Below are 17,510 nucleotides of genomic sequence, written 5' to 3'. Positions count from 1 at the left end.
TCAAACTTTAACACTTTCGGCTTCTTAAGGAGGCACATTAAGGTTATTTTCATGTCAATTTCACAAGATTATCACCAGTTCACACAGGTGTAGTGTCACTTTAAACTCAAAACATCCATCTCACCATACATATGCCCCGCTCATCCAGCTGTTCAGTTACGTAATGATCTGTCTCTCTCTGTAAATGCAAAACATCACTAAAAGCATCAAGCATGTGCTCTAAAATAGATGTAGATGCCAAATTGATATGGTGTCTAAAGTCACAGTGAGAGGAGGGGCTTTTGCACCTTTTCGTCAGCTCTCCCTCTGGATATGAGTGGCCTAGTTTCCACATTTAACTTGTGAAATGTTTGTTATTTCTGTGACGAGATCATCAAACACAATATAGCGTCTTTCAGCCCCAACGAGATGGATTTTCTATAGTTTCTATTAAGGGCTTTGGCATATTGTTTGATGTGTTGGTTTTACATTCTCAGTTTAGCCAATACTTTGGAGTCCAAATGCATTAAGTTGTGTTGTGAAGATCTATTAGTATCTCGTCCTATTAGCATTTTAAAAGATGCTGCACCTAGTTTTGTCAGTTTTTCATCCAGCTTTGTCACAAATCTGAGTCCAGCTGTCTTTGACTTAATACTCGGAGTTGTCGCATGAGCATGGAGACTGAGGCTCTTCACAGACACTGCTTCGGTATGTTGTGTTTGTATTAGTATTTTATTTGTTTAGTGTTGATTGTTGTGATCATGAAAAAATACATTTTGATAGCAGTTATTTCCTCAGGGATTAGATCAAAATGAAAAGTCTGTCCGGGAGACTGAATCAGTGCACAAATATGAACAAATAAGTACCACCCCCATCTGCCGCACACACATTTTTGTATATAGCTACCAACAGTTGAAGACATACTTTCCATTTTCCGCAGTAACAGCAGTGTCCTTCCACTTGTGCTCAGCTCTTGACCTCAGAACAGTGAATAAGCTTTTTCCTTTTGCTGTTTTTGCCAAAAAACACACACCCTTTTTGTAATGTTTTATACATTTGGTTGAAAAGTCTGCTGCAAAGCGCTGTGTGTGTGGGAGACGCTGTGATGTGTTCATGTGCTTCAATATTTGACAGGTGGCAGATGAGCCACAGCCATTGTAATAAAAGAGGTTGCAGAATTCAGATTATTCGACCACCTGCTCTTGCGATTTGAGTGTAGGCCTCGTCTTCACACCAGCACATAAACACACCGCACAGCCACGCCAACACGGAGCAATTCCTATTTTGTGCTTTATATTTTATTTATTTATTTATTTTTAACTTTAGAAATAAGACACAACTCACAGCTCCACCTAAGCGCGATGTTTCATTATAATTGCTGATGTTCGACTGTGGTTCTCCACCAGCCCAACAGTGACAAAGCAGCAAACAATAAAAAAAACAAGGGATGAAAACGGAAGTGCAAGCTTCTCGCCTTGCAAACGCTAAAGCTGGGGATTACAACAGCATGTCAGCAGCCAGGACACTCTTCAACTCAAATAAACAGGATAAAGCAGCAAAAACAGCAGCATCTTGGATGGAGAGGTGCAAAAAAACTAAGTCATCAATCTGCAAACAGACATTTTGACTTGTAAAACACAGGTGCATTTAATGAGATGAGTAATGGCTGCTTTCCATTTAGGTGTGTCAGTTTCAGGGTCGTGGCATCGTGCATGTTGGCTTACTGGCACAACAAAATGGAAAAGGTCATCATCATGTTATTAGTTACACCTTTGCTTTACTCGTGTTGAACATCATTACAGGTGTAACTGCTGCAATTACATGCTGCTGTTGCTGCTTCTCATAAGGGCTAATGATCTCCACCCAAGCATCTACCCGTAAAGTGTAAGAGCGCCTGGGGGAAAGTTTTTGTTGCCTCTCCCCATTCGACATACCCTTGCAGCCACTGGCAAAGTCACAAGCTCATACGTCAAATGTCATCGCTTTACATATTTTCCATTCACGTAATATTTTGTTCCAGGGGCTAAATTAGCCTTTTTAATTAGTCATCCACAACACAGCTTTGCTCATGCCAAGACAATAAAAGGGGGGTTTACATAAAACAAATGATTTATAAGAAGGAGAGAACATAACAAGACATCAATCAAATAGAAAAGCTAATGATGTTTTGTAGTGTAACAAAGTCTTGATCCAGTTGTAGTTGACCCTTACCTTTTATGGTTATGTTTTGGCTTTACCATCAGGGCTTTTCGCTGACTAAGCTAAGAAGTGGCACGAACACGAACGTGACTCATTCAGGTACCAAGATGCTGACGGCATGTCTGCTGACATTTTTATTTTTACTGTGGACAATGGAACTGGGGTAGGAACAACCCTCCAGCCGCAACTACAAGGAAAGTCGGGTGGACAGAGCGCACACAGTGACACTAAAAAAACGTTAAGAAAAATACAGTAATCTGAGCAAAACGAAACTAAAGCCATTACACAATTGCCTGGATGTGTCAAAATTGCAGAAGTTATTGTTGCCTCTACAAACAAACCATGGGCCGCTGTTACTTTTCTTGCCAGTTGGTGGAGCATGTTAGACTGGAACGACAAGTCCAACCTTCAACAACTGAATAAGTTGATTGCCATTGACTCCCCAAATGACAAATGACAGCAGAAAAGGCAACCAGGCATACCTAAGATGTACCAGAACTTGGTTGTAGCAACCAGACATTCATCGTCGTTGAAAACGTTAACATGCAGACAGCTGAAGGAAGCGAGCATGCCGAATAAAATAGGCAGCCAAAGGTGGGCTTATACTACTGGTGAGTCATACTATCGTTACACAGACTTTGTTGTTGTTGTTGCTCTTTATATAACGTCGGCTGACTCATAAACTGATTTATACAGTTGTTGTTCTTCTGATGGGGAGGATCTGGAAGGCCCACAATCAGAGGATTGAAACTTCTGGAAATGTGACTCTCTTACTGTATGATATTGGCTGTGCCTGGTTGTGATTGCTTTGGATTGATAACAGTGTGCTTATATCTTAATCTTAAATAACATTTAAAGAGGTCATATTATGCAAATTTTCAGGTTCCTACTTTTACTTTGGGGTCATAGTAGAATAGGTTTACATACTTTAATGTTCAAATACACATTATTATTCTCATATGGTGCATTGCTGCAGCAGCCCTTTACACACTGTGTCTTGAATGCTCCTCTTTAGCTACAGAGTGAGACATCTCGCCTGTGTTCAATCTTTGGTGAGAGTTGCACATGCGCATTACCTAACGAGCAGGATGTAGCCAATCAGGGGCAGAGTAAGGCGGGTCATGCAAAGCAAGGTAGTGTGATCTAAAATAACGCCGCTACAGCAGTAGCAACTGTATGTCTGCTGACTGACTGGAGTGTATGTATTTTATAATAAATATATAAAAATATATATTGATGTAACGCCTGTTACACAGTGTTACGGAAGTAAAGGCTCAACTCCAAACCAGGCGTTTCAGGCCGTGCAGGAGCAGTGTTTTCTGTGGGAGAGAGTAACCCCCTGTGGTGTGGACTTTGGGCTTTTTCACTTTGAAGACCTTTTACATGCACGAACATGCTACATAACACAATAAAGAACAAAACCCAAAAAAGTATAATATGACCTCTTTAAAAGAAAATGAAGCACATGATGAGCAGTTACACTGTATCAGGTTGTCTCAAATCACTGATATACGTATACTCATTTACATATTGTTCTTTCTATTTGAAAAGACTGATTGGCCCACACTATATATGCATAAGGTCTCCGATTGGCACGGATACCATATAGCAGTACTTTTCTCGTAGGGCAAACTACTGCTGGTAATCATTTCTAAAACTTACTTTTCAGCCCTGTTTCTTGTGTCTGTTTTCCCAGATTTTCCTGGGAAGCCTTAAACAAAAACAAGACTGCTGATGTTCTTGTTTACACAGCAACAATATTGATGCAAGATGCTTTCTGGATTCTGAGAAATAGCATACAGCAGGCTGTATCTCATACATAAATAATTTACTGTAAAGGAAACAAAGCAGCCTTAAACCTCCTATCTTCAGAGACACTTCAATAATGAAAACAAGGTTTGTTGTCGGCAACTCCGACACACATAACTAGGCCTTAGGCGCAACGGAACAAGTACCAGAAACGTCCTAATAAACTGCAGCATAGTCACTTCTTGTTTAGAGCTCAGAGTTTAGTGTTAAAGTGTTAGTTAGCTAACTTAGAAGAACAAAATATACAGGCAGGGTAGATAAACATTGTGAGTCCAGGAACCCCTCAGCTGTTTGTAGACAGCTGTGACAACAGACAATTCAGTTTGGTTCAGGTTGGTTGCATTTGTAGTAAATTGTTGCATTTGATTATTCTTACATGTATTCTTGATTTGTAAGATGGTACTTTAATATAGGCTTTGAATACAAGGTGGAAGTGAGTAAAGCCAAATTTGAGGAAATTAGTAATAAAATAAAATCTTTGATAAAATCTGTGAGAAAAAAAAAAAAAAAATCTTGCTTTCCATGAAAGCTATAACAGCTTTCTGCACACTGTCAGCATGAAACTGCATGGAGGTCATGTCATTTATTTAAAGCAGCAGCTCCAAACACAGAAATGTAGCAGCTTGCAAGGACAGCTTGATTTTTGAGAATATAACTGTCCTGCGTTCATTAACTGAGAGGATGTAACTGAGAGTATTGCAAGTTGTTCCTATTTTATGTATTATCATTAGTGCAATAAAGCTGTGTCATGAAGTGGGAACTCATCTTGTGTTACTTTTTATCCCAAATGCTGTGGGAATGCCCAAGGAACACAAGTTGTTTCTGATTCCCAGATCCTGACTCACGCTCATGCTTAAAACCAGGCCGGCCATTAAGGAGAAAATGAAGCCATTTCACCACCCACTTATCTGTCACCCCCACACTCTGTGACAGCATCCAATTTGTGATGTGTTGTACTCCACGGTATATAAAGCACTTCACAGACATTATCACATTCTCATTTTAATCTGTCTTTATTTGATTGAGTTTATGAAATAATAATAATAATAATTTGGGGGGTTGTCTTTTTGTTAGTAGCATCCTAATTTCACTGTGTGTCAAGTGCAAGACTGTTAGATAATATTTAATTAAGGTGATGGTAAAATTTGACCATAAATGTTGTGATGAGGTCTGCACGAAATGGTAAAAGATCATATTATGATTATTTCAGATGAATTTTGCGATTGGGACATGATTCACAATTAGTGGGAATGATCATTTTCTTGCATTAGAATTTTCATTTTTGTTGAAAAAATATTAAAATCATAATGATTTTGACATTTGTTGGGGTCTTTGCCAAACAGAAATGTTTTCTAACATTGCTTCTGTAATTTGGACATTCACTATATTGCAACCTATGTATTTATTTTATATCAATGAGTTGTACAGCCCTTGTTATAATGGCAAAACCTACGAAAAAAGGTTAATACTGTAACTTGAGCTATGCTTCAATTCCCCCAGCTTACACTCTGTGACCTGTTCAACCAGTCTCCTTAAGGTTAACAGGGGTAGGAAGTACAGTTGGGGGAGGGCTGGATAGTCAGATTGGTCCGTTGCCTAGCGGTCAAGGACGATGACGACATAACCCCCGTATGATGCTGTGGTCTCTTCCGGTGAAGCGAGAGGTGATTTAATGCCTGAGTCAAGTATCCAGCAGCGTGAGCAGGAAGCATGATGACTACTGGTGCTTTCGAGGGCGGGGGGAATTAAATAAATAAATAAATAAATAAAATGAAATAGAGCAGAAATGTTCTGATGCATGCAAAGCCATGCCTGGTCGCATTAGGGAGCTCGGTGGTCTGTACGAGTTTTTAAAAAAGACAATTGTGTGCACGAGACTGAACGCTCCTAATCAACCACCGTGTCTCATTTAGTGATGCAAAGTACGATGATAGGCAATAAAGTAAATTAGTAACATGTATAATGCATTGTATTTAAAATGAGTGGATTGTAATTAGTCCTTCAACAAAGGCCAGTAAACAATGCAGCTTAGGCATACAAACAATGCTTGATTTAGCCAGTAGCCCACAGAAAATAGCTGTCGACCATCATGCTGTGCTTTCTGTATCCATCATGTTACAATTATGAATGACAAGAGGAGTGATGTCCCTGACAAAGTTTTTTTTTTCAAAACTGACAAAACACTAGTGCTTTTGAAAATCCCTTGTATGACACGTGTACATCATAATGTGCTGTAATCTCATTTTGATTGTTGAGTTGAAGATGCTCCATTTGAACACAGTCTCATGCTGGGAAAGCTTTGTTGAACTTTCCAGAAACACCTGATCACGTCTGGCTCATAAATGGAACCAGCCCGGAGCACTTTTCAGGGCTGCTTGGCCTTTACCCAAAACACAGAGCAGCTGTGTGGGTAGCTACACTTCATTCATTTTGAAATAAACAATATCAAAGACATAACCTTGAAGTAGCAACAGTGGAAATGCGGGCTGCGCTGAGAACAGAACACAAGGTGGTTGGACCACAATGATACTCAATTTTCAATTTCAATCGTCTGGCTCGCCTGAAGTAAGAAATACTTGGAATTGTGAGGGGATAATTTGTTGATTAAGACAGAAATGCAGTTGTGGGATTAATGAAAGAAACCTTCCTCAACAAAAACATTTGTTAAGATGTTGTGTACTAACTGTGAAGTGAAATGCATCAGTATTATTTATGCCTCACTTAGAGAGCCACTTATCTGGCAATGTTAGTCTCTGTCTTTCCATCCATTACATTATCTTTTATAATCTGCAGCACTTACAGGTGCTCACTCCTGCCCCTCCTCTCGTTTGAGCCATATATCTCTTCATGTGATACTCTTCTTTCCATCCACTTTTCAATCTTCCCATCCCTCCCACTCAGCTCACTTCCCGCATCCTACATTTCATCAACCTGTCTCTTTCTATCCATCCATCTATCCATTATCCGTATATCCTGCCATACATCCTTTTTACTTCCCTGTACCCCTTCCCTTGATCACCCCCGCCTGCATACCTGTGGCCTCCACCATGCCCTCAAGGATGACCACGATCTCGAACTCCTCCTTCTCCATCTGAGCCAGAGTCATCTCCCAGAAGGGGCTCTTCTCGTTGATCTCGTGAGAGATGATCAGCGGCGACACTAGGAACAGCCGATCGTCTCCCGTGTCGAAGCCGATGTTGATGTCAGTCTGGTTGAGCGGGATGAACTCCCCCTCCTTGGTCTGCTGCGAGCGGATCAGCTTCGCTCTGATCGATGCCTCCACGATGTGAGAGTTCCTCAGGTCCCCCACCCGAAACATCAGGCACATCTTGTTGTCTCGCACCGATATGACAGCGTTGTGCGAGAACATGAGGGTCTCGGCGCGGTTCTTTGGCTGTGAGATCTTGACAAACATGCAGCCCACCATCATGGCGTTAACAATGGAACCCAAGATGGCCTGCACCAAAAGAAGGATGATACCTTCGGGGCATTTTTCTGTGATTACACGATAACCGTACCCGATGGTGGTCTCTGTTTCAATGGAGAAGAGGAAGGCTGAGACAAAACTGTTGAGGTTCTCCACACAGGGGGTCCAGCCCTCCTCATCAGCATGCACCAGATCCCCGCGGATGAGCGCTATCAGCCACCACAGAAAGCCAAAGAAAAGCCAATTGACTACATAGACCAAGGTGAAAATGAAGAGACTAAGACGCCAGCGTAGGTCCACCAGCGTAGTGAACAAGTCACTGAGGTAACGGTAGGTCTCTTGCACGTTTCCGTGATGAACGTTGCACTTGCCGTCCTTCTGCACATAGCGCTGACGTGGCTTCTTCGCCGGGTCAGAAATCAAGTGGGTTCGCTCTGTCGAGATCTGAGCCTCCCGCAAGTGTTTAGGAAGCTTCTTCACCTACGTGGAAGAGGATAGATACAGAGAGAGGCAAAGTAAGAGGCGGAAGAAGAGTGAAAGAGGCAAGAGGGAGAGAGAGAGAACAGTAGCAATTTGAGTTCTTTTTCCACATGGGTGTGCTTTACAGAAGCCACACTGATTTATTTTCATTAATATTTCTTCAAAAGTTATATTGAGTTTGTAGTGGAGGATGGAGGCGTTAACCTTTTAAATGAGATTTTCTCCCAGCCTTTAGCAAAACCACACTGCTCTGCGCTGCTGGCAGGGAGGCAAATAAAATTAAGAGCCGTTATAAAGTCACTGCTCTGTGCTACTCCACAGTGACATTGTGGGTGTCAGTGTGAGCACATATATACAGGGCGAACGAGAGAGTAAGGACACAGCAAGAACACAAGGACGCCCAGGTCTTTGTCTGTGTTGGCCCGGCTCCAGTGAGGCGATCTGGCCCCACAGCTGTGCCCTGTCTCCCTCCTTGTCCCCAGTGTTCCCTCCCCTCGCACCCTCTGGGACATTGGCAAGCCTGGATAGGAACAGACCCTCCATCCTTCCACAGTAGAGCCTTATGGCATCCTTAAACAGAGTAGCATATGCCTGGGCACACACATTGCACCTATCTAGAAAACAGCTTTCATGCAAATACACCTCATGCAGTATTGTGATATTTTATGTTTTAGAGCGTTTAGGCTTCTGCCCAAGAGGAATCCAGTTGAGAGTTGCTTGGCCGTCTTTTTGGACAGACCCATTCATACATACAGACAGAAAAACACACACATAGAGGGACATATTTGCAGGGCACCTTTCAAACAGCGCAAGGACACGATGACAGCAGAGTGACACTTTCCAATCTGAGTTGATAATTGAAATGCATGGTGTTGAGGCAAGAAAACAAACCCTGGTGTCCTCTGGATCTCTTGCTGCTAATGGGACACCCGTGATCCGTCTCTCTCTCTAGCGTCATGCTCACCAGCAAAGTTCTGTCAAAGTCTGTTGCGGTTACACCGACTGTTCCCCTGCTCTATCACAAAGGCTATCACTCTCACAGTTCAGCCAGGGAAGGACATTATCTAAGGAACTACAACATCCTTGCAGTGCCTTCGATTGTAGAGCCAGGATAATAAAATCTGTCAGACAGGTTTATTCGGGATAGTTTCCTTGAGATGTCAGGTGTTGTTTCACTGCTGCCCTGTGTAGGTGCACACTCAGTCAGGGCAGTATTGCACAGTATTGAGTTTTCAGATATTGATTCGAAGTGATCCCTGTTAAAGGGACGTTTTGACAAAGAGGAATTGAAAGACAATTCTTATTGAGCGGCATCGCAATTAGTGCCTTGATGACGATGCACTCACTAAATGTCAATGGGCTCCCTTATTACCAACTGCTCAGGGATACTGGATCAAATATAGATTCAGTGCTGTCAGTCCACCATTTCTTAGAGTGAAACTTTAAAATGACAACATCGGTTAGCGTACACAGTTGTTTTTCAAATTGTGGTTAATCGCTACAACACCTTTTTAAATGGACGACAGCCAAAATATGCCAGGGTTAATTGAGTGATAGATGAAGCTGTCAAAGCACTGCTGCCCCAATCTCGGGCCTTTGTAGTCAATACGGTCTATGGGGTTGATGGTCGATAAACAAATTCATTGGTTCTCTTGGCGTGGCAGCAGTAAGCGGCGGGTGTTTTCACTCGCTGAGCCTTTCTGGCTGCGCTTGGGTAGACAGTATAAGCCCCAATCAGCTGGGGAATCAGGACGGATAACCAATGCAACTCCACCATCATTATTGGGAGTGAATGCGGTGTCTTTTCCCTCCTATACCTACTTCCACTGCTTAGGAAACTGGACTATATATTTATCTGAGCTAATGAAACAGGGTTGGTTACACTTTGTTGGGCTTGATCTATAATCTGCACTGTGTATTTAATCTATAAAGGATGTATACAGCTTATCGTCTATATATCCTCTTTATCCCACCTTTCTTAAAAGTCACCTAGTAGTAACTCTACCCCTTATCTCTGTATCTCCCCCATCTCTTTTTGCTTCCTCAGCTCTCTCACTGGTCCTCCATTACCACGCCGCCCTTCCCTCACATCCTCTCTCTCATGTCCCACACTTTCTCGACCAGCTGCAGTGATCAGTGCAGCGTATGACCAGAAGCGGCTGTGCAGTTTACCTGTGCCGGTGTTACTCCTATCTCCATGTTGTGGTCCATGAGGACTCGAGAGTCTCCTGCCATCCTCAGCTGAAGCTCAACACCTGTAAGACATAAGAAAGTAGCACAACAGTCTGTTAAATCTTTGATTTTGAAACATACATGTGTTTTTGTCATTTGCAGCAGCACAACGAGCTTCAGTTCATTGATCGCCAGCATTCAAATGGACCAATACAACAGAGAAATAAGGTCAAAGCTACGGTGCTCTCCAAGCATATACAAGCTTTATCCATTAGGCCTTTCAACCTCTCAACCCTCAGCTATCTGAATTACACATTCGCTTTGAAAAGTACATACATTATGTTGACGCTAACAATGTTGTGTTGATGTATGGTGCAGCTCCCCCAAGCATATTATTTTCTACCTGTCATTTAAATTGCTTCGATTTGTCAATATGTCAATATTTGCCAACTGCTATAATTAGAGTCTGCTGAAATCCGTGAGGGCAGTTTGAACTATACGCTTTAAAAGGTCAAATATTCAACAGAGTAAGATGTTTTCATTTGTATTGGTTGTAATATTTCGTATTAATGGTGTCAAGGATTGTATATCCTTTACAGGGAAGTTACTGTTAATGACTTCTCACTGGTGAACTTAAGGGATAGCATTATATCTTACTTAATGGATATCGTGCTTTAATTATTTTCATCTCGTACACTCTATGCTGTTATCAACTGATTCAACAATACAGGCAAAGTTTAACTATGGGAAATAAAAGAAATGCAAAGGTCTCTGCTCTAGCCAGATCTCCACAGTGCTCTGTCAGCACTGGAGATAAATAGCTGCACAAATTGTGTATGTGGGAAGAAATGTTCTGGCTTGTTTGTATTTCTTTAAAGCAATCACAATCGACTTGGCCTGAGCTAAACCCAGGATGCAATGACGTGGCCCTGCAAAATAGTGTTTTTTTGTTTTGCACATGGTGAAACAAGCTCTGGCATTAAAACGACTGAATCACAAACGCTAGCTGTCTTTGTACCATTAGCAACCAGGGTGGGGCTAGGGTAACTTGTCATTTTCAGCGTGTAGGATGCTAGCTTGGAGGTTGTAACTGTTGTTTCCCATAGTAGTGGGGATTGTGAAAATAGTAACTCAGATCGCAAAAGAAAGGGGGGAATACAGTGTCAAATAGGTGCCCAATGGCAGGCATACCAACAGCATCTGGTGAGTTACGCTGCTCTGCTCAGACTGTCCTCTCTTAATTCCCCTTTATGCTTAAATGCTTTTCTGTTTTTTAGTAAATTATAGAAATAAACACAACGCCAAAAATCACGAGCTTCTGGAGGACGATCATATGCTAAACAATTATGTCTGAAGATTAACGTTAGCTGGAGCAACAACACAGCTCTCTCACATCCATAATGTGGCGGTCAGTCAAAAGGCACCATTGCCAAATGTCATCACTCCAACTTTAATGCTTTTACAATGATTGAAACTGGGTTCAGTTCAACTCTCACAACACAGTAGTGGTGGTGTCATGAGAGAATGTAGCAAATAAATCAGCCTGCAGGAGTTGTGTTTTTTATGTGAACAAATTAACATAGCAGCATGTCCAGGAATGACAATGCAGGTCTGTTAAATGTTGCACAGAGATTGAGGGTCCCCAGAGGATGACTCGCACTGATTTTGGTGATCCTGACTTTTTATCTTGGCTGACAACTGTAATATAGAAGGAAATATCTCAACATTCAGTCAACATTTGGACTGATTGCCATGCAATTTGATGCAATATTCAAGGTCTCCTGAGGGTGAATTCTAATGACTTTGCTAATCTTCAAAGGATCACTTTACGCTCAAAGAAGCATTAAAGTTTTGTTTACAATAAGTACCTTGTAGAAAAGCCCTGCCTCACATAGCTTACATACAATTATTTTTTACTAACGTTGCATTGGAGACCAACTTCACATGTTTGGCCATGGACTAAAGAAAATGAGAGAAAATGCGTTCACGTCTAACAAGCAGTAGCAGTAAGTCTGACCGCCTGGTGAGATGTTGCTGTTGGATAGATTTGGTTTTTCATAGATGCTAGCGAAGCAACATAGTAGGCTACATTAAATAAGCACAGTGGAAATGTAAAATAGGTCGGACTACCATGTTGAGTCATATATCTTTAAACTTTACAGTTACGACCAAAAATGACCACTGAAATAAACAAGTTTGCCGATTTCGCATGTCACCACAATCCAAATCCAAATGCTGCTACCTAGAAGTGTTGTTGTTAGCATGATGTCACAGTTATTTGGTCTATACAGTTTACACTCATACATTAAAGGTCCAATATGTAAGAATTTTCATCTAAAGCATTTAAAAATTAACTAAAATTATCAACAGAATGTGAAGAAGTAACAGTTTTGATGTTACAGTATGTCGCAGTGTCTATATTGTGTTACAGAGAAGTCTATTGAGGTTAGCATGCTCACCAGATAGCCCCTAGCCAGCTTGTACCTATGAAAATCACCAACCCTCTCACCTCCAGGCTTCCAGTTCATGCAGAGTCAGCTAATCAGACAATAGCTGCACAGCTAAATGAGATAGCTAGCTAACTGCAACTAAAGTCAGGAGTAGTTAGCGGTTACTCTAGTGATATGCTGCTCCCTATTTGTTTGGAGTATGAATTAGCCAATTTTTATATATTGCACCTTTAATGTCCAAACACTTTTTTGATGGATTGGCAGCAAGTTGTTTACACACAGTCATGGTTCCCAGTCTGTAAAAACTTATTTAAAAAAAAAGACATTCCCATCAGCCTTAGCTTTTCTTTGTGTTTTGTGCTAATTAGCAAATGTTAGTGACTAAGATGGTGAATGTGTTTAACATTGTACCTGCAAAACATTATTGTTTTTGAACTGTTAGCTTGGTTTTGTCTTGTTAATGAGCATATTTGCCAAGTTGCCAAATAATGATCCCAAACCTGTTTGCAAGAAAGTTCACTGACATTGTGTTCAACTTGTTTTCCAACAAGCCATTATGTTTAGGCAATCACTGCACCAGTTGGTTACAGAACAATTATGGTCATGACTGACCTGAATCACGGGTCACCACATGAGCTTCTGTTGCACCTACACTTAACCACACATGGGTTGTACCACATGGGGCAGAAGGAAAGTAGCACTTCCAGGAATTATGTTTCCCTCAAAATTATGTTTGGCAAAACAAATCAGTACTCTATTTATTTTGTAGAAGGGGTTGTCGTATCCAACAATACGGCATCACAGTTAAAGACCAGTAGATGCATTTGCAGCTCATTCTGTAAACATACACCCATGCTGAATTAAATATTAACACATTAATGTTAAAATATTAATTCATATTTGAAGTCCAATATGAACGCAGCATCCTGTCTGTGTGGGAAATACATTTAATGGCATTTAAATGTGCTTCAGTTGTACAGTATCATAGGAGAAATAAAAATTCAATCGCTGAGTATGTACCTAATGTACTACAATTATAATAAAAGAGAATGATAAAAGTGCTGCATTGAACTGTTGTACGACCTAAGTAGAGGATTAACTGCTAACATCACATGGGAGATGACCCAGTGTCCACTGTTGGCTAATTTGCCTGTACAATGAAGCAGGCTCAGCTGTGGCGCTTTTAACAGCTTCATTTTCCCAAAGAGCATGCTCATCATTGCCAGCATGGCCAGTTGCTTCGACTGCATGAGCCCACATGCGCACACACACACACACACACACACACACACACACACACACACACACACACACACACACACACACACACACACACTACTCTCTGTATACTGCTCTCACACTGCTCCACCATGGCCACACCATCCTCAGTGGCAGTGAGCGCTTTCTTAATCAGCTGGAGACAGAGAAGTAATTACTTAGTGTCACAGGAAATCCAGTTGCCTCTTTACATTTAATCTAATATAAAACAAGTGTACATATTATCTTTGCTGTTGTTTTTAGCTCCGTCGGAGTGGCTGGGTGATGTGCTGACAGTCTGCACTATGTGTGATGTGGTTTTTAAAGAGTATTTCTCTGTGCTGCCTGAGTTGTATGCCGAAACAGGTATTTTTAAACCTCTGTTATGTGAGGTACAAAGCGATGGGAGAAGTAAAAAAGGGAACACTTTCAATGTCTTCTGAATGATGTGGGATTTAATAACAGCCACTGCTACAGAGGGGAGTGAGGGTGAGGGTGTGTGTGCGGAGGGGGGCTCAGATAAAGCCCTAATTTTAGCAGCAATCTTACAACACCTTCCTCTTACTCTACAAGAGGCAATTAACTTATAGAGCCCTTGGGTGTTGTTTGAAAATCAACTACTTTTAATTTACCAAAAGAACAAGGCATACACGGGCTCTTGTACCCAACCAAGCAAAGGAACATGGGTAAATTACTTTTGCCGCTTGTTCCTGACCTTAACAACATCTGACATTTCTTTGTCATCTGTCCTTGATGTTACTCTATTTGATCGCGGACAAGCCAGGAGAGGGAATACAAAGGCGAGCGTGGAGAAGTGAGAGGACCACGTCACAAATCAGATCCACACAGGAATGTAGTGTTGACATTGATGGTCCAAAGCAAAGGGCAGAGTGACGTGACAGGCATCTGAGCAGGGAAAAGACAGACAGACGGACAGCAGAGGCGTCGGGACACACACAAAGCTCCCGAAAAACCTTGCTGAATACATTAAAAGGGGTTGCAAGGTCTCGCTTTCTGACTCATTTTAGGTTCTCTCATGAATTAAACATGGCTCCCCAGAGATTTGTGAACTCCAGACCGGTGTGTATTTTCAGCGGGGCTGTGATTGCGGCGTCTGTTCGCAGCAACAGACTCAACAAGCCCAAATGAGAGGTGTTCGAACATGGATACCAGCTGGGGTGTTTTATCTTGGCGCTTTAAGAGGGTAACAAGCATTTATCTTGTTACCGGGAGAGTGACAGGACGCTTTGGCTGAATTGTGTTTGTGTCCTGATAACAAGAGCACTCATCTGTTGTGCTTAAAGCCAAGGGGTACTAGTGAAGCTGGGAACCTGCTTCCTCAGGGATATCTTCAGGACATATATTTTTTCTTATTTGCTGACGCTGCAGGCTGTAAACAATAATCTGCACAGAGCACAGCAAAATGTGGCTTTTTCCCTTTCTAACCTGTGGCAAGCTCTATAATTTTCCCCAAGGGTCGGTATTGTACTGAGTAGCACTTGCTTCGTGATTTAATTTTCTCCATTTTCTGGACTTCAGAAACCTGTGATGTCAGCTCTGTGTGCAGTTCTGAAAGGTAATAGCTGGCTTAGAGCAAGGTTTTTTATCAATACCAATCACTGCTCTAATAAAGCCCCTGCAACAGATTAATTACCTGAATTATAATCCTCACTTGATCAACGTAATTGTAAATGGTTTCATTCTGTGAATTACTTTTTTAGTTCCCATTATATGGAGGTAATCAATTTAGTTTTCGTTGCCTGTGGAGAAAAACTGTTTCCTGCTTGAAATTTGCACCGCCGTGCTTGTTTTGCAAATGCTGAGAATGCTGCTTGCTGCTGTCGGGTACAAACTTTGCATCTTTAAAACTGTTCACTTTTCAGGAATGCAAAAATTCAGCAGTATTTCTTTGATATATATATACATATATATATATATATATACTTCCAACATATATATGCATTTCGGTAACCTGGCTCTGACCTGACATAGTGCTTATGCTGCTGAGCATGACAGGGTTACAAATGGCAGTAAGATGTTGCAAACTCAGCAGTATTCCTTGGTTTACAATACAAAATTTGACTATAAGTGGGCACTCATCCATACATTTTGAGGTCACAGCTTGCGGTTTTCTGTCGGTTCATCAAGTACAGTGCTGACACGGGAGAGACAGAGGGAGAAAAAGAGGCAAAAACGAGAGCAAAAAGAGGAAGAAAAAGGAAAAAGGAGACAAAGGTTGCAGGAAAGCTGAGCTTTTAAGAGTATTGCAACAGCAATATATTTACCGAATCACTGCATCAGATAGATATCTACACTGGTAGAGCTGTTTCAGCTTATCTGCTGTCTCTGTTCCTTGGCCATTGAAGTACTAGAACTTTCTATTTCCTCGATTCCCTCCCCTCCATCACTCCTCCCCTTAAGTGAAAGAGAGTCATGGTTACCGGGCTTGTCATGATTATGTCCGGGGCTAAGATTGGCCCATAAAATAACATGGCTTCATCCCTATCTCTGCTCACTTATGACACTTTGAGGTCGGGCGGGTCAAATGACTAAAAACGTCCCTAGCTAGTTTGGCTCCAGGCCCAGCTAACGCACACACACACACAAACACACACACGCACACACACACACAGACTTCATACCATCTCTCCCTCCCATTCCCCATTACGCCCGATAGTGAGCTGAGTGTATCCAGTTGTGTCCTTCTCATGGATGACCTTCTCTGGAGTGACACTGCTGCACCGAGACGTTCGACTCACACTGGAGAAACAATTTCCCTAATGATACGTCCAACTCTCTGTCTCTCTTTCACACACACACACACACACACACACACACACACACACACACACACACACACACACACACACATCTCTCTCACTCACTGTCCCTCATTCAGTCTCCATCTTACAGTACATTGTGTACACACCATTAGACAAAAAAATACAGTTGTTCAATCCATGAATAGCTACAATAACTATCACATTTGCTGCATGTTCCTCGCTCCTCCACTAACATGCCTGTGTTTTTTTTTTTAAAGTGAGTGCCAACATTTTTATATTTGCTGTTGAGTGGAGCTCAGATGGGATTAAAACCCAACACCTGCTGAAGCCAAGCAACACCCTCTTCAACCACTGCTGGCCCGGAGCATGAGAGACGTGATGGAAAGAGACGGAGGGCCGAGATGTGAGATGTGTGAGGTTGGGTGGCTGGGCACGCTCCCCAACACCCTGTTTCTTTTTCTTATCAGGCGTTTCTGTCAGGCTCTTGCTGTGATTTATGGCTTCAGATCTCGGATTCCCAGTGCCACCGCTCTGTCTAAGAAGGCAGTGATGGCTAAGCAAAAAAACAAACTGGAAGAAAGAGGGAAGTATGTGGAGATGAGCATAATAATCTGCATTAATTATAGTAATGCATCACAAAGTTTTATTTTAAAGGTATCTTGAGGACAATTCTAAGGTACTTTCACTTGAGTATTGTAATTTTATGCTACTTTCTTTTTCAACACCACGATATTTCCGAGGGCGATACTTTACTTTCTACTCTCCTACATTTATCTGGCAGCTTTAGGTAAAAGTTACTTTACAGCAAATGTGGACTTAATAAATACTCGAAATCTTTAGGTTTTATTCTGAGACCACTTCAGAACTTATAAACATGAGTTGACTTGAAATGACGAGCCAGATGAATGTAGTGTAAAGAGTTCAGTCAACTTGTGAAAGAAACGTAATCAGCAT

At 41.7% G+C, this 17,510-nt stretch overlaps 1 protein-coding gene across 1 annotated transcript in view; it reads right to left on the bottom strand.

Annotated features, from left to right (window-relative positions):
* kcnj5 (potassium inwardly rectifying channel subfamily J member 5) overlaps positions 1–17,510 on the bottom strand; it is a 30,438-nt gene that overhangs the window by 7,707 nt on the left and 5,221 nt on the right. Inside the window, exons 2-3 of the mRNA XM_084350947.1 lie at positions 10,067–10,149; positions 7,021–7,894 (exon numbers count right to left, since the gene is read on the bottom strand). Coding sequence (XP_084207073.1) covers positions 7,021–7,894; positions 10,067–10,129 — 937 coding nt within the window. The 5' untranslated portion in view covers positions 10,130–10,149. The remainder of the gene's footprint in view (positions 1–7,020; positions 7,895–10,066; positions 10,150–17,510) is intronic.

This window comes from Pagrus pagrus, assembly GCF_965226575.1.
Source record: "Pagrus pagrus genome assembly, chromosome: 4".
Lineage (NCBI taxonomy): Eukaryota > Metazoa > Chordata > Actinopteri > Spariformes > Sparidae > Pagrus > Pagrus pagrus.
The sequence above is the reverse complement of the archived record's forward strand: the minus strand, read 5'-3'. Positions and strand labels throughout refer to the sequence as shown.